Here is an 18,431-nt window from a genome sequence, read left to right as displayed (position 1 = left end):
TTTTATTGACTGATTTTTGAGTGTTGAAAGTATGTTGTTGTGTTTTCTTCTAATCAAAGGTGAGGGTTTTCCAGCATTTGTGTGAGTTCTAACAAAATCTCAGCATCTGTGCATCAACAATGTAGCCTATATGAAATGCTGATGGACCGACTGGGCCAATGCCTCATTATTCTTCATCCTTTCCTGGATCTTCATGGTTCTATTTGCTTTTTAAGTTGAAAACGAGGGTCACAGAGTCATAGGCTTGGATGATATCTTCAGCAAACAAGATAAAACACAACAGACTTGATAAAAACATGTTTTAAGAGGCAGTTGTTATTTTAACAAAAAAGGATACTGTTGCTTGAGCAACATCATTAATCTTACAATACTTTATCAATCTTTTCAGTGATTGCACAAGCCTTCAGAGAGGTCAATTCAAAGGACATTAACAATATTATCTTAGATATGATTAATTTAGGAGTGTATAAACATTTGATCAATGATAATGTACATTTTTAACTAAAACTGCTCACATTTTTATCAGATGATGTTTACTATATTACGGAAATATTTTCCATTGTAACCATCGTTTCTGTTAAAATATCATAGTGACTATGGACACATTTTGCCTTGAGATAACTGGAGGGAAAAAATATAATTTATCCTGAATTAACCTTATTGGTCCTACACTTGGAATTAGAAACCACTGTCATAAAAACGTCAAAATACTTTAGTATGGTACTATAGTATTTTAGCTGAAACTATTACCATGGTAAATTATTGCAAGTAATATTAAATGTTGAATGACACTGTCCAAAATGCAGAATAGCTACAGTAAATGGCTAGTTCTATATTTAGATTTCATATTTATTTCTTGACCCTTAATGTATATTAAAGTCAACAGTAGACAGCAGAAATACTTTTAAAGATTTACATCAGGGCATTAAATTTTTTATAATGGTGGCGGCACATATGAAAATTCATGTGAAAAAGAAAGGACGCCCTCTTTGTAGTCTATTGTTTTACATATCAGAACATAATAAAAATCATCTGGTCCTTGGCAGGTCTTAACATTAGGTAAGTACAACCTCAGGCGAACAACAACACATGACATATTACACCGTGCCATTATTTATTTAACAAAATAACCAAAATGGAGAAGCCACCTGTGAAAAAAAACTAAGGGTGCATCTCAATCAGCTCCCTATAGTTCTGTAGTCAGGGCACTGATCAGGGACTCGACCATTTTATCCTGCCAGTGCACTGAAACATTTGCTCCCTAAAAAGACCCACAATACACAATGTAAACCAGGGAGCATTGATGCTCACTGTTCCCTTAATGGAAGTTCTGAAGCGCGAAACATAAATCATGTGAGCCGACTCACTACTCAATGACACAAAATGTATTTTTAAAATACAAACCATTACTGAATTATACTTCAGCATGAACATACGTCACTAGACAGGTAATGAACATAATCTGGCTAACATTTATCATTTATATACGGTTGAAATGCTGCACGATATTGTACAATGAGGACATTGTCATGTCGCCGGATATAGTGTCTAAGTGTCCCAATGTGTAGTGAGCCCGGGTTCTTAATGTCCCTATCAGTTCCCAAATTCATGTGCATGATGATTCATGACCTAGGAAGCTAGGGAGCTGATTGAGACGCACCCTTCGTACACCCTGCTTCCATAGGAATTAAGAGGATAAGTAGCAGTCAGGTGCTGCTAATTAAATGCCCTTGATTAAGTGTGAACCAACTCTATAAAAACAGAAGTTTTAGCATTTTGCTGGTATAGCGCATTCAGGTGTTTGTTAACTCAATGCCAAGGAAGAAAACATCAGCGATGATCTTAGAGAAGCAATTACTGCTGCCCATCAATCTGGGAAGGGTTACAATGACATTTCCAAACCATTTGAATCCATCATTAAACAGTGCAGAAGATTATTCATACGTGGAAAATATTCAATCTTTCCAGAAATGGACATCCCAGCAAGTTCACCCTATAAGATCAGACTGTGCAATAGGGATGGGCAAATGAAGCCTCATGAAGCACTGAGGATTTCCCCTGAATGTTTGGGGAAAAGTTTCGAAGCATCAAGAGTGTCGAAAACAGCGCCTTCTTGTGGCAGGTCAAATTTATAGCAGCCATGTTTATGAGCAGCTGAGTGTGCAGCGCTGTTGTTTTATTCATTAAGCATAAATAAAAGCCTGACAATGCTAAATATTCAGTTTTCTGAGAATGTAATTCACATATTAAAGTGTGGCAATAAATTAAATGTAACAATTATATTAATACTATACCATTATAAAAATACCAACAGAAGTTGCTTGATGCAAGTAAACGTTGGTCTAATTATTTTATGGTTTCTATGCTGTTTATGTGTCAGAATATATGATCATGTAACATAGGCTATAGGCTTTATTTTTTATTATATTTATATATATATAAAAAATGTTAGTAAATGGACTTAAACTTACAAGTCTTGGTCTACCTATTCAAACATTCCGACATGCAAAGTGAAGCATTCACATGACTGGAAAGAAAGTGAGGCCTCAGCCTCATATTTTTTTGACATATTACACTGTAAGAGTCCTAACTTTACAAAATTATGTTACATGGTGCCATGTAAAAACTTTAGTATGTTTTTAATAATTTTTCAAAAAACATGCTCAACCAAACGATTGATTTGGCTCTTTATGGTAAAAGTAAAAAAGCTAAGCTAATGTTTTCAGATCATCCATTTCTCCAGTCAGAATGGACTATTTGCTGATAAATATAAACTTCTGATCATTCATAGCTTCATTCATAGAGTCCACTCTCCCGGGGCCACAGGCTGTCATGAGAGTTCGGCGGCGGCACGATTGAGCAGGCTGGGGATATAAGTGGCACGAAGCAACCTCAGATGCTTCTGACTCCTTATAGGAGGAGATGGCAGGCGAGTTGCGACATGCGAAGGGAGCGTATTATTACAATTTTTAAAATTATGGCATGTGTTGAAAAAAAGGACATTGATTGTGGTTACTAGCGACATAAGGCGAAATTCAAATGCCTTTTTCTTGGTGGGGCAGTTAAAGGGTTAAAAAAAAAAACATGTCAGTATAGCTTTGGTTTGCAAAGTTGCATCTGAACAAACCTCAAAGCTTATGGAACATTGTCCTTTGGACAGATGAGACCAAAGTGTAGATGTTTGGCAATAATGCACAGCGCCACGATTGGTGAAAACCAAACACAGCATATCAACACAAACAAGCACGTCAAATCCCAACTGTCAAGCATGGTGGTGGAGGGCTGATGATTTGGGCTTGTTTTGCAGCCACAGGACCCGGGCACCTTGCAGTCACTGAGTCGACCATGAACTCTCCTCAGTAGACCAAAGTATTCTAGAGTCAAATACAGATAAAGCTTGGCTGAAATGGGTCATGCAACAGGACAATGATGGCGCACCAGCAAATCTACACCTAAATGGCTAATGCCCACAAACCTCAATGAACATTGTAAAGAAGAGCGGGCCAAAATTCCTCCACAACGATGCGAGAGACTTTTAAAATCATAAAGAAATGATCACCTCAAGTTATTGCTGCTAAAGGTGGTTCTGTAAGCAATTGAATAATGGGATGCACTATTTTTGTTACATAAATAACAGGGCTGCACAACTTTTGAGTTTAGCTTGGAGTGAGATTGGGGGGGGGGGGGTGGGGGGTGTATGTAATTGTGATTGTCAAAACATTTGGTAAATAGAATTTTATGAAGTTTAGTGACAACATGTTACAATGTTTACATTGTACAATGACTGGTAGGATACAGTTTTTATTATTGCTTGACAAAAATTTCAAGATTTCAATTCCATTCATGTGATTTGAATTTTGATTCAATATTGACTAATTTGGATACATGTTTATTTTAAATTTTATTTTTAAAAATAATCTCACCTAATGCTGTAAACAGAGGGCCCAATCTGCTGGTATTATTAAAGGTTAAAAATAACTAATTAAATTAAATATAATGCAGTTTTTGTTATAATAACAATTACTTAATGACATAAGTAAAAATACAATAAATATGTAATATAGTGCTCAGCAAAATCTCCTCTCTGACTATTTTTTCTATTCAGTTAACATATTAACATATTAACTAATTATGGTCATTAAATGGCTTTCCTGAGGCAAATGTAACTTTATGTGACATAATTGTTCTCCTGCTGTTATATTGACCTCTTTCCGTGGTTGAAAAACACTAATTGGTCCATATTATTTGTACTGCATCTTTAAATAAAAAAGTAACAGATGATCGGTTCACGTGCACTTGAACTGAGGCGCTCAGCGATCTGTCACGTCACATTTACAAGCGCCAAACGAATTTTTGTCTGAATTTCGTAATAAAATTGACGAAATCTAAGAGCTGAGAATTAGTTTAATATTAAAAGTAGGTTAGCCTACCTCTTTGCTCCGCAATTTTTCTGTGCGTGAGAAAATGGATGTGTGGCGTGAGAGCGTGTGAAAAGTGTCAATTGCATGAGTCTCACGCTCAATGCGTGAGAGTTGGCAGCCCTATTTTAAATAATGACACAGTGTAATATGCCATGTGTTGTTCATCTGAATTTATCTAATTTTAGGACCTGCTAAGGACCAGATGATTTTTTTTTTAAATGTGATACTAAAAAAAAAAAAAAAAAAAAAACAGAATTTAATCAGGGTGTACTTTCTTTTTCACTAGATACAAAATAACCTGTTGTACTAGATTACAATGTTTTAGTTTTGCCTTTTAAAATGGCTTTTCACATCTTTTATGTAAAAGGATCTGTTGATTAAATAGTCTTGTTGTGTCAGCACATACTTCCCTCTTTTATTATTTAATCTGTTACACATTCATATTTTTTAATTAATAAACAAACAGCTTCCAACTGTGAATAGTCGTAGGGTGTAGCCTACAGGGAACCTGTTTAATGACTTATGACCTGTGGTATTTCACCTTTTCACCTAAACCTTTCTGTCTAAAGCCACAGTGAATAGAATGATGGGATAACTAATGGCAGCCGTTGAAAATTACTGAGGCATTTCTGAGGTAAAAAGTCATATCAAACGTTTTCCCCTCTCAAGATACCATCAGTGGTGAGTTTTTCAAATGTTTGCGACTCCTTGGTATGTGATGTCTGATGCAGAATGATTTTAGCTTTGCGGTTTTACACTGCAACTATGAATTACACATTTGCCTAAGGTTTAGGTTGCAACATCAATCCACTCATTTGATGATACCTGTATGAAGTTATAAGATTTTTTACATTTCTGCCACAGAAAGCTCAGTGTTACTGCAATCCCTCATTTATTACTTTGTATACTGGAATGAACATTGCAAAGCATTCTTCCCCACATTTCAAGTATCCACATTCACACAACGTTTACACAACACTTTCAAATAAAAGTGGAAAACATATGCGTTTTGGCTGTTCATTTACTTGACAACAGCGTTTTGGGGGCCTGAAAACGGGGTTAAAGTGCACGTTTTTGAAAACTATCGTTATCATCTCTGTGTAAACTACAAAAACATGACTTGTGAAAAAAGGTGATGTCATGAGCATGCGTATTAAATTTTCAGTCTATACGTGCATAATGTTTCTTTACAAAGTGACATCGCCATCTACTGGCCTGGCATTAATACCGCGCTTTACGTGAACAGGGATTGTTTTCTGAAACACTTTTCAGTCTTTAGTGCATCCTTGTGTAAACGTACCCTTAGCTAAAGGTAAAAAATGCATAATTTTGTTCTAGCATCTCAAACTTTTATGTGACCTCAAAAGGTTCTGTATGGTAGTGTGACCATATGGCAATATATCAGGTGTGTTTGACTTCATACAGCGCTGTGCAGACCGATCAGCGAGAGTTTCCACTTGCAGTCAGGAGTTGAAAGCTGAGCCTGCTGAGGCGTCAAGTCGGACACTATCAGCTTCCCATAGCGACGCTCGCGCTGTTTGCGTATCTTATCAGTGGATTAGATGCAATTGTCAAATACAGACTTTCATAAAGAAACTGAAACACTTTTCATGTACTGCTTAATACAGCACCATCTTTACAAGATGAAAGTTCAACAGCCTATACTATTTAAATACCAATAAAGTAGGTCTATATTTTTAGTTAGTTTGATAAATATGACAATATAACATTATGGTTACATATGTTTTTACGGTTATAAAAACACTGATTTAACTATTAGCGGAATAAACAATACACATCATTGTCTTCAGTGAATTCGGCCAATTATGAAACAGCCATGTCGTCATCATCAGAGCTTGCGCAGCCGCACTTGTGAAGTCACTCTCGCTGCTTTGATGCCATACGTCACAGTGACGTGGCGTCTGCGCCGTCTCAGTTCGGACAGTTTCTAACTGGCATGCGCTGCTTTGAGCCAGACGCTGATCGGCCTGCACAGCGTCACGTGAAGTCGAACACACCTATTTTTACTTTCTTACCTTAAAAAAACAAAACAAAAACTTCAGATCATTGATGGAAAAGAGCCACACTTTAAGTATCCAATAACATGCTATATTTAAGCCATGTGACATGAGTTCCCCTTCAAGACAACACTTGCAGACTTAAGAGGACCCCTGCTGATGTGCTCCACAAGTTTCAGTGTTTCTTCTGCATTGTTTTTGTTTCAAAGTTTGGGGTCATTAAGGCTATTAATATTCTATTAGACTCTTATTCCACAAGGATGTATTAAAATTGATCAAGTGACAGTAATGTTACAAAAGATTGCCATTTCAATTAAATGCTGTTCTTCTGAACTTCATTCAAAGAATCATGAATAAAATCATAACCCGGTTTCCACAAATAATAAGCAATCATTTTCAGCACTGATAAAAATTGAGCAGCAAACCAGCATATTAGAATGATATCTGAAGGATCATGTGACACTGAAAACTGGAATAATGCTGCTGAAAATTCAGCTCTGAATAGAAATGTTATTATAAATTGTAATATTTTACAATGAGTTTACTACCTTTTATAAAATAAATGCAGCCTTGGAGAGCATAAGAGACTTTTCAAAAACATTAAAATCTTAATTACCCAAAAGTTGAAAGGTATTGCACTCATGGAATCAATAAGATTTACATTTAAATTACCATGACAAATTGTATCCGTTCACACAAAAATAAACATTGTTTTATGGAGTAGTCAGAAGAGTCACTAATTCAAACAGCAGTCAGAAAGTTCAGTCATTTTCTTATGTTCTTAGGAACAATATTGTAGATGGTCCCTAAGAAAATAACATTCACTCAATTTTAGTTTGTAGGAGTTCCAAGAGTATAGACAATCAAGAAACTAAACGCTTGATTCAAAAGATTTAAAAACATGGTACAGCCATGTGGTGGCCTTTTTATAACCCTTTTCCCCATTATCGTTGGAGACATTTTAAATCATGTACCACACACGGTTAAGATTTTCAGGTCCTATATTGTACCTCAACCCTGAAAAGAGCTGTAACTAAGCGTTTAAAATGAGGGAACAAGTGGAAAACCCACCAAATGAATCTGTCAGAAATGTGAAATATCATAAAAACAACAGTCTTAAGGGTCAGAATTTTTATTCAGTTCACTGATATAAGGGACAGAACCATCATGGAGCATTGAAAGGATGGAAATTCAGGAGTTTGCTGTGGATACACACTTATCACGAGAGGAGAATCGAGGAGAAAGAGAGCAGGAGAACAAAGGGGAAAAGGGAAGGGGAGTGACAAAGGAAAAGAAACAATAGAAAAAGGCACTTCTACTCTTTCAGTAACCAATCTGATGCACCAATCTCTGGAATTAAAACAAAAATATATAGTGCGAAATAAAAACAGAAGATGAGCTATATATATAAAAAAAGACTGCAACCCAAGCGCACCCAACAGAGAGAGCATGTAAACAAAGCCGGTTTCTCTGTACAACACCGGCCAGACTCGCTTCTGTCTGTGGGAGCACCGGGAGTCCTGAACGTAAAACGTGTGCGTGAGTGCGTATGGACAGTCTTCATCTATCTGCCTTTACTCTCGTGTAAAAAAAAAAAAAAAAAGAAAAAGTAACAATGGTCACAGCTACCAGTGCCAGCCTGTGGCAAGAGCCCAAAGCTTTCTGTAGGACACCAAGGGAAGACCACAGGGCCGGCACATGGGACATACACCATGACTATGGTGTTCAAGCAAATGAAAAAAAAAAAAAAAAAGTATTCATTGTCTTTAAAAACGATTCCTTTCATGTACAAAACGTAATAAAGGCAAATCACACCTTGAGATCCTGGGCTTTTCTGTACCGACGCCAAGGCTCAAGAGGATCACCGAGCAAATATTAGGTTGATTTTTCAAGTATGGAGCGCTTCAAGAGGCGGAGGCAGCCCCTCTGGGACGGCGAGGGAGCAAGGCTTCTCTGTAGCTACGCCCGCTGTCGCCGATCACAGAGAGGGAGTGCTTTGCCTCCGCCGTGGTCTAGTAGAATATCACATAACAGCTACCAGGAAGATTAATCTGGAATCACCATTGAGACCACGGAGAAGGGGTTTTGGGGGAACGGTTGCGTCACCAGTCCCGCAGACGCACAGGGGTTGGTAGCAGCTTCTGACTTCTCTGTAACACGTCAGAAATAAAACAACACGGCCTGCGGCGACCAGGAAGAAACCATCGTGACAGTACACATATGTTCATGTAAAAAGTCTCTTAAAATTTCTCAATCCAATCCCTGCACTACGTAACTTAAACACATTCGTGTTGATTCTGACCAAAGATGTTTTGATCCCATTTGTAATGGTACACAAAGTGGTGGACCTGGAAAATGGTAAGCATTGGTTCTCTTAGTTGGTAAAACAAAAAATTGAGGGGTTAGTGCTTCAGCCAGCAATGCATAGCATCACAGAACAACCTTTGACCCCCATTTGTGCCATCACTTGATCTTTTAAGCAAGTAGGTAAAGGAAGGAAGGGCCGAAGAGAGATGGGTGGAGAAGAGGGCGCATAAGTCAAACAGAACAAAAACCTAACAGCCACCACAGATCTTTCGAAAACAACACAGCAAAGAACAGGGTTGAAGGGAGAGTCGTACGGGGAAGGGAGTTACCTTTGGGAATGGGTGTGAGGTTAGGAGTGAGAGGTTTTGGTACATCTCCCCCCTCCGGTGGGTTAAGTAGGTTTCTCTGTAATGTACACCTACCGCCCAAGGAAAGGAGGGGGGGTTACAGATTTAGTATTTAAGCTTTTTGGGAACTTCCCAGGGGAAGGACTCACGGCCAAAGTGGCCATAGGCGGCGGTGCGCTGGTAGATGGGCTTCTTCAGGTCCAGCTCTCTGGAATTGTACAGGAGACAGAGTGAGACAATTGCCACGCAGAAAGAAGGACGTTCAGTCAAACTCAATTAACTTCTCTAACGTTAACTGTGCACGACCAAACTCTGGAAACACGGGAGCAAATACCACAAAGTTGACTGGGGAACCGTCAAACCGAGAGGCAGCGGTTGGGCCGCCCCTGAGGAGCACGCTTTACCTGACTATGACACCCGGGCGGAGGTCGAAGTTCTTCTTCACGATCTCCAGCAGCTCCTTCTCGCTCCTCTGGGAGGTTCCGTAGTGGAAGATGGAGATGGACAAGGGGTGAGCCACTCCAATGGCATAAGACACCTGAGGAAACGGGTCAATGACTAAGACGGTCTTATTCCTTCACTATTAAACTAACAAAAACGAAAGACTAGCAAATAATCACCTGGACCAGAACGCGCTTGCACAGATCAGCCTTGACTAGAGACTTGGCCACCCAGCGGGCCGCATAGGCAGCTGAACGGTCAACTTTAGTGTAATCCTTCCCAGAGAAAGCTCCGCCTCCATGAGCACCCCAGCCTCCGTAAGTGTCCACAATGATCTTACGGCCAGTCAAACCAGCATCTCCCTGTAAAACAGTATGAACTTAGCATATAAATGTTTAAACAAGAACCACAACTAGGGAAATAAAAAGTAAAAAACATACATGTATACACTTCAAAATACTCCCAGGGTTCCCACATCTATAGAGCTGGTAAGTCCCGCCCCTTCCGCTAACCCCACTGGACCTCTAGGTTGAAAAACCGTCAATGCAAGTGAATGGGAGAAAATAATTATTTTCTGGTCCCGTTTGAATTGTGCCATGAATGTGAACATATATTGTCTGTGAATTTTTTAGATAATTTTTCGTGTGAAGAATGCTACAATTTAGCGGGTAGAAGTTTGATACGGTTAGACTTTGTGTGAGAGCACTTTGTGGACTACAACTCTCGCTGCTTTCGACGCGTTTGAAACGTCACCACCACTCGCACACGAGCTCACGGATCCCGCTAAACATGGCTGTGTCTTTGGTGCACTTCACCGCCTTCTTTCAGGGAGAGGACAAAATCGTTGAGGTTGGCGAAAACCACGGGTAAGTCAACTTTATGGGGTGACGTCACATAGGCGACATGTAGTCTCTCGTTATGTCTTTTCCACAACTGCTAGCCGAAGAATCATACCATATACTGTCAAACTCGTAACATGAAAAATTATATTAAAAAATTCACAGACAACATATGTTCACATTCATGACAATTCAAACGGGACCAGAAAATAATTTTCTCCCATTCACTTGCATTGACGATTTTTCAACCTAGAGGTCCAGTGGGGTTTTACGGATGGGCGGGACTTACCAGCTCTATAGGCAAATGAATGACTATGACTGGATTATTGTTAAACTGAAGAAAAACTGGACGAATGGAAAACTAAAACCTGACCTAAAAATAAAATCCAAATAGTAATATAAAAAACAAAACAAATAAAATGACAAAAGAACACTGCTAAATTAGCATAAATAAATAATAAAAACCAGCTTGTCATTTCCATGACCATGGGGACCCCGTTTGAGAGAACTGCATGATTAGTTGTGGTTTCAACCTGTGGGCCTCCGATGACAAAGCGTCCGCTGGGCTGCAGGTGATAGATGGTGTCATCGTCCAGGTAGACGCTGGGCACCACAGCTTTCACCACCTTCTCCTTCAGGGCATCACGCATCTCATCCAGACACACTACTTCATCATGCTGAACAGACACTACAATGGTGTGCACACGCACAGGAAGCATGGCGCCACGGTCCTGCCTGTACTGGACGGTCACCTAGAGCAAAACGTAACATCAAAAGATGAGCTGAAAGATTGAGATCTATTTAAGATGCAGAAGCTCAGCATCAGTCCTACAGTAGTAATACACTACGGTTCAGAAGTTTGTGGGCAATAGCATACGATTTTTTTCATGTTTCTGAAAAAAAGACTCACTCACCAAAGCTGCATTTATGTGATAATTTTAAATTTTTTTATTTATTTTTTTATAAATAAGAGTAAAAGTTGTGAATTAAGAATTGCGATTCTAACAATATTGTGATTCAATATTGCAGTGTATTGCGATTTTTTTTTTTTTTAACCCTAGACCATGGGGAAAAGCAAAGTCATACACTTATTCAGACTGTACATGTATAAGATGAGTCATTTACAAAAACAATTTATCACATCTTTCTGAGTTTTATTTCATAAGCATCATACAACACTACATTCTCTTAATATAAATAAATAATTTAACAACAAATAACATTAACAGTCATTTGTCGCCACCTAGTGGCCAAATAATGTAATTGATAAACGTGAATGGAAAGTGTAATTTTGTAACATCATAAAATATATTTAATCACTTTCAATTTATTGCATTCTTGCTGGAAAGTACTTATTTCTTTAAAAAAATAAAATCTTACTGACCACAAACTTTTGAACTTTTTGAACAAATTATTTCTAACAACATCTGTAGGTCTCGTCTCACCTGGGTCTTGGAATCAGGTCGCAGCCAAGGCAGGGTGCCATTGCGGCGTAGCTCGGCCATTTTGGCATTCAGTTTGTGGGCCAGGACAATAGTGAGAGGCATACACTCCTCAGTCTCATCAGTGGCATAACCAAACATCAGGCCCTAAGAAGCAAAGTCAATCCAGTAAAGAATTTGTTTCTCTGTTCATATGCAAAGATAGGAGGTGGTCTTGAAAAAGCCGTTATCCAGCTCTTACCTGGTCTCCAGCTCCTACATCCTCCTCACTGCGGTCAAGGTGAACCCCTTGAGCAATATCAGGTGACTGCTGCTCAAGAGCCACAAGCACGTTGCAGGTCTTGTAGTCAAACCCTAAAAAGTACAATAAATACAATCAAACCAGACAATACTGATTGAATTATTCTACCCCAGATCCAACTGACAGTTCATACGAAATAGTAAACCAATACATTATGCATTGTAGTAGGTCATGCAAGTATTATGCACACAGGAAACGGCACCGAGAGTAGCATGGTAGCACTATTTCCCTTGACATTTAGTGCCGCTATACCTTTGGAAGAGTCATCGTAGCCAATGTGCCTGATGGTGTCCCTGACAACCTTCTGATAGTCCACTACAGCATGAGAGGTGATCTCACCGGCCAACAAGATCATTCCAGTCTTGGCGACAGTCTCTGCAAGGACAGATTGATAGGGGTTAGGACTCACAGTAAAGACTCCAGTAGCAAGCATGAGGAAAAGTGTGCAGGAAAGCGAAATTCAACACTCACCACATGCTACTTTGGCATCAGGATCTTGTTTGAGGTGGGCGTCCAACACAGCGTCACTGATCTGGTCACAAATCTTATCTGGAAAAGGAGGAACAAGTGCTAAAATTTAAATCAGCAATTTAGAGTGTAGAATTCAGGGTAAACGAGACTCAATTAGGCTTCTGCGATATCACGATTTTTGATCATGAACGATTTAAATGTCTCCATGATCTGCTTTTGAAGAAATATCGTAGTATTGTGCTTCAGTGCATTCTAGCAGTTGCAGTTCTGCCGCCTACGTCTTAACATACTATTCAACATTCACATCACATGCTAACGCAGAGGTAGAGTTACACTCACGGGACACTGCAATTCACAAAAGTTCATTATTTGCATGCGCTTTAAAGCCCTGCTGAACCATTTCATTCGCATGCTGATGCCCTCTCCTAATATGCACTTTTCTGAGCACACAGGCACTAAAAGACTGTCAAACAGCGCCTGGTTACTGGACTAAGTTATCCTTTGAGTCTTATTGTGCTAATACTGTCAAATACACACATCGTTTACATAAACACAGTTGGTTATGTCTAAAGTGAAAGTAAATATTTGAATTTAGAATTTGAACGAGTGCATATTAGATGCATGCTGGTATTAATGTAACAGAAGCCTAATAGTAAACATGCTGCCGCTTATCTTTAAAGGGACAGTTCACCCAAAAAATAAATGCAGTCATTTACTCACTCCGAAGTTGTTTCAAACCTGTATTCATTTCTTTCTTGTGCTGAACACAGAAGATGGTTGCTGGTCCCCATTGACTTCCATAGTATATATTTTTTTCCTAGTATGGAAGTCACTGGGGACCAGCATTACCCACATTATTCAAAATAACTTATTTTCAACAGAAGAAACTTATTCAGGTTTTTTGAAGAAAAAAAAATGGGGGGGGGGGGGGGAACTATCCCTTTAAATGTTAATAAAACAAAAGAGCAAATCACTCACTGCTGTTCACTGAGAACTTTAATAGTAGATTTAATAAGAATCAAGGCATAATTTATACAATGAAATCTATATGGCATTTTATATTTTATACATTTTAATTTAATTACTTTCTTGAATGCTACTGTTAAAAACCTAATGTAGCTGAAAAAATAAAGCACTGTATTTGCATATTATGTAGTGCATCTTTGTTCTTATATTTTAACAAAGAAAATGACATTTTTATCTTTGCCATTTTGTTTATTTTATATTTTGTTTCCTTGTTAGGCTGTTTTTAAAATGGGGAAATGAGTTTGGCTGTAATGCTCAGTCACTTGCAAAAATAGTAAAACCAACATGAAAAAGAATCTTGATAAATTCGTGATATTCCTGAAAAAAATCGTGATATGACATTTTTGCCATATGGCCCACCCCTACGCTCAAGGTTAACCACAATCGCCTCCAGTGATGGACATAACTGGATTCCTGGATTGATTTATTGCAAAATAGCATGCTTGGAATTTGAGTGACAAGAATGTGACAGGACGTAAATTAAATGTGACCATAGACCTGCATTATACGACTGACAGACAAAAACGGTTTGACCTAAAAATATCAAAATTGAAACCACTGCGAAAAAAAAAAAAAAAAAAAAAAAAGACACCTAAGCCTACATCTTGGATGCCCTTGAGGTAAGCTAAACCATACCAAAATTTAATTTCAAAGTGAACTATCCCTTTAAAGTGACAGTAGCCTAATAAACCTGCTGCTGTCTGTGTCATTCATGTTAATCAAACAGCATTAATAAATCTATTAATCTGCATTCAATTTCTGTAGTATTCCTGTACCTGAATACTGTTAGAACTACCTGAAAACCTTAAAGCACTTTATTTGCATTTTTATTATATTGCATTTATTTGGGCTTATTAGTTCTTTAATCAGTAAATTCAATTCAAGGTTTAAATCCAGCTTCATTGTGCGGTGTTAAACTCATGAGCAACAAAATTACCCAGTTGTAAAAACACAAATACATTTGAGCATACATTTAGCTGAGATAAAGGTAACTAAAAAAGCCCCCTTTCCCCCCCCCCAAAATGTCCATGAGAATAAATATTTAAAGCTGAAGTCATTGCCAATACATGATTGGCTTACCAGTCTCCTCATGTGATCATTTAACAAGGATACAGAAAAGGAAGTTGCTATTGCCGCAGTCATCCAACAAGTGGAGCACATCAGTTTACTGCAGTACGGCCTCTCTAGCGGAGGCACTGGCAGGAATGCCCTCGCTGCCACTCCACTGCAGCCCCTGGAGTAATGATCTATATTTAGGGCAGAGGTAAGCCAAGCTAATCAGCCCTCCCCCCACAGCATCAGTGCTGACCTTAGACCTGCGCTGATCTCATTAGAAAGCACCGTGACGCAGTAGCCAGGGGCAGTGGAGCGAGAGGGGAAAGTTCACACCACGTGTACAGGTGTCAGTCAATGATACAGCAGGCAAAACATGACCTGCCCACAAGTACACTTTACGAGAGTACACAAATGCGTGGCCAAGTATGTGATCATGAACAAAGTAAACTCTTTCTTTGCTGTGGCGGTAACAACCCTCAGTTACCCAAACATTAAGTGTCACTGAACTAGTGCTTGCTTGACAAGACTCCTTCGACAGTCACTTCAAGACGGTAGTTGACTTGATAGAGATCACTGGCCATGTGTTTTACAGACCCGATGAAACGCTGCTTTTGGTTCATTTACGTTAGTTTTGAGACTATCAAAGTGTTAATGTAATGCTAAATGTAAATATGACACAACCTGCACTAACAGATCTGTCCAATTAAATTAGAGAACAAGAATGCCCCTCCCTCTAACACCACATGCAGGCAACTCAGAAACCCACTGGCAGTTAAAAAAAAAAAAGGCAATCAAAAATCCTTTTACAATAATACAAATAATAGTAATTACAAGCATCAGACTTGACTATGAATTAAACAAGGATGTGAGAACCACTCAAGAACAGAAGCACCATGGATAGCCATCCTGTAATTGTTTTTAACGCCATGCCAGCTTCTGTGGCCCTTTTCATGAAGAGAAAAAATTAAGGTAAAACTATCAGGCGTTTAAAATGTATGTTTGCTAAAAACTCAAACTATGTGGGTTAACTGTCAAAAACTTCAAGAGTTAACTGAATAAAAAAAGGTTTCTCACAGGGTTAAAACCAGCAGTTAACCCTGTAATAGATCATGCCTATTCTGCCATGGGTTGTCATCCTGTAGTGTGCAAGTGTAACAGTCAGATTACAGAAGTAAAAACTCATTCATTTTCTTCAAAGGGGAATAGATTAACATCAACTTATAAACCATTAAAGACAAAATTATGATCTCCCTACACTCTCAAACTACTTGAATATTTGTGTATACGCAAGGCTTGCAATAACCATTTCTTATTTATACTGATATAATATAAACTCTATATACATATACAATCATTGATTTATTTCCATTACATTATTTGCAATGCTTCATGGGATTCAAAGTTCTTTCCCTCATTAAAATGAATCACACAGTCTTGCACTTTTGCCTTTTTGTCTGATTTTCAAATAGTTTGCAATATTGTGATTCACCTTGTAGTTGGTTGGTTTGGTTCATGGCTTATAAGTCTTTGTTAAAGACTTTTTAAAGATACCTATGGGGGAAAATACTTCTGTAAAAGTGGACGGGCAGTGTTTCCCTCTATTATGGTAATTCTGACAGCATGTGAACGCAACATATGATGTTCAGGAAAGAAAACTGTGCTGCATCTGAAATCACACACTTGCAGAACACATACTGGATCAGACTGTAGCCGAAGGAGGTGTGCAGCATAAATACACATCATGTGTGCAATGACCAGTTTGGTCTTTGAACTGTGATGTAATAACTATTGACTCGGGTGTTGTTAAACAAGTATAGCTTAATCCCAACTTACAAGGGGTTCTCGTCGTTCTTGATACCTAGCACTCACACGTGAAAACTACTGCCTGCCTCACAGCTCTTTATCATAATCATTCAGAAACTAATTTTATGGAAATGAAGTAGCACACCACTTGGACACAGGTCGGGGACTGGGCGAGGGTGTCTGTTGATTAAAGACCCGAAACACCTGTTGACCCCGGGTTCATCACTGATGACGTGTCCAAGTAGCACCAGAAGGTGTGTGTTAGAACTGTGGTCTTCCGGAAATGAAAGGCATCAATAGGACCTACTGCATGCGCTTAGGTTCCCGTGTGGATAATGTTCGCACACGGTTTTATGAATACTGCGTACTCATTTGGCGTACTGCGTTAAATGCAAATGGAAGACGTCCGTCAAGCATATATGTAAAATAACAAAACACAATAGCAACATGCAAACCGCGAAAAAGCACGCGTGCTGTGTGAACGACAAACTTTATCAACGCAGCGACGCTTTGCGCAGCGAGACGCGATTGCCTTCAGATGTCTCGGGCCTAAAAAGGTGCGCTGACGCAATAGTCGGGGGCAGTTGAGAGAGAAGGAAACTTTACACCACGTGCAGCGGTGTCAAAGACCAAGGACGCCAAAAAATATCATACAACCAGAGGCTTATAGAAGGCGAACAAAACACATCGACAAACATTTAACGACGATTACATTTAACGACGCGCCTAGCGGGTACTAGTCGCTGATCTCATAGGCCATTGAGTAAAGATTATCAAGAGATGTATTAAGCAGGAAATTATCAATAATTATTGTAATGGAATAAGTTAAGGGTCTTGACGAGTGAAATACGCAACGGGAAAAACCGGCGGAATAACAACACGCGCAGTCCGCATTGCTCATGAACGCGTGTCCCGCGAGCCCGCCGATAACATGGCCACCACGCGCGCGCAGCCTTCACACGGACTCTTAATTGTTACGAACCAATATATAGAACATACTATTGTTTATTAATTTTCTATATAAAACCGAGAATAAAATGATGAATAAGCAGTTTAAAGCGCTCATGGCCTATATTCGCAAGATTAGCCTTGGGCCGAAAATCTGGTGACTCCGCCGCGCGTGGCCAAGGAGACAAATACATCCCACATTAACGAAATCAGCGCACATTAACGAATAACGTCTTTTACTGGTCACATAACGAGAGTATGATGAAATAGTCATGATGGCAAATGCTTCAGGTATAGAAATGCAAATTATTTAGCAGAAGCTATTAGCACGTGCTAGCTGTGTGGTATCGCGCTAGATCGTGTTTACCTTCTACACGACCTTATGAGAGTAAAATCCTATTGCAAACACAAGGATGTTGTGATACATACCAGGGTGTCCTTCACCGACAGATTCCGACGTGAACAAAAAGCAGTCTTCATCAATCAGGGAGTTATGAAAACCGTTCATTTGCCCGTTCATGTTGGATGTACTGTTGCGCTTTTCTAAATCGGTGTATGTTTCTCGCGCTGGCTTTAGCGTGTTAGATTCAGATTCTCTCTGCTTTTCAAACGTCGGTCTTAAAGGGATGTTTCTGGTGATGTTCTGCCGTGGACACGCTGTGTAGACTTGACCTCAAATGATCACGCGAGCCACCGGTCTTCAAGTTTATATCCCTCCCACTTCTCTCCAAACTCAAGCGTCACTCGGGCGCGCCCCCGTCCGTCTGGCTGTCAGCCAATCAGAAACGACGTAAGGCCCTAAACCGGTGAGCAGACAAAAGAAGGCCCTGCTTTGTATACAACATTTTACAGAAATAGAAAGCATACTAAATGGGATTATTATTATTGTGTACCATATTGATATATAAAAAACAAAGAACAAAGAGAAAGAACATATTGCCATTCTTTGTCATCAACAACACGTTTGAGTTTCTCAAAATGGGGTTAATGAAAGAACTGCAGGGGGATTGT

At 39.1% G+C, this 18,431-nt stretch overlaps 1 protein-coding gene across 4 annotated transcripts; it reads right to left on the bottom strand.

Annotated features, from left to right (window-relative positions):
* Positions 1-36: 36 nt before the first annotated feature.
* On the bottom strand, positions 37-18,228 carry mat2aa (methionine adenosyltransferase 2Aa). 4 transcript variants are annotated; one of them, XR_014029261.1, is made up of 10 exons: positions 17,850-18,103; positions 12,588-12,665; positions 12,369-12,491; positions 12,057-12,169; positions 11,819-11,962; positions 10,907-11,125; positions 9,714-9,896; positions 9,498-9,631; positions 9,076-9,301; positions 5,973-6,457 (listed from the first exon to the last, which is right to left on the bottom strand). XR_014029261.1 is itself a non-coding variant. In XM_081354064.1 (9 exons), exons 1-9 carry the CDS (start codon positions 17,938-17,940, stop codon positions 237-239), a joined length of 1,104 nt encoding a protein of 367 aa, XP_081210190.1. In that variant the 5' UTR covers positions 17,941-18,103; the 3' UTR covers positions 37-236. The 4 variants fall into 4 exon arrangements, 3 of the variants coding, with proteins under 3 accessions (XP_081210190.1, XP_081210189.1, XP_081210191.1); XM_081354064.1 differs by lacking the exons at positions 5,973-6,457; positions 9,076-9,301 and adding an exon at positions 37-255; XM_081354063.1 differs by lacking the exon at positions 5,973-6,457 and having other exon boundaries at positions 7,556-9,301; positions 17,850-18,228.
* Between the last annotated feature and the right edge of the window lie 203 nt (positions 18,229-18,431).

Source organism: Scardinius erythrophthalmus (assembly GCF_964197995.2).
Source record: "Scardinius erythrophthalmus genome assembly, chromosome: 23".
NCBI lineage: Eukaryota > Metazoa > Chordata > Actinopteri > Cypriniformes > Leuciscidae > Scardinius > Scardinius erythrophthalmus.
Note: the sequence above shows the minus strand (reverse complement) of the source record. Positions and strands in the feature narration are given on the sequence as shown.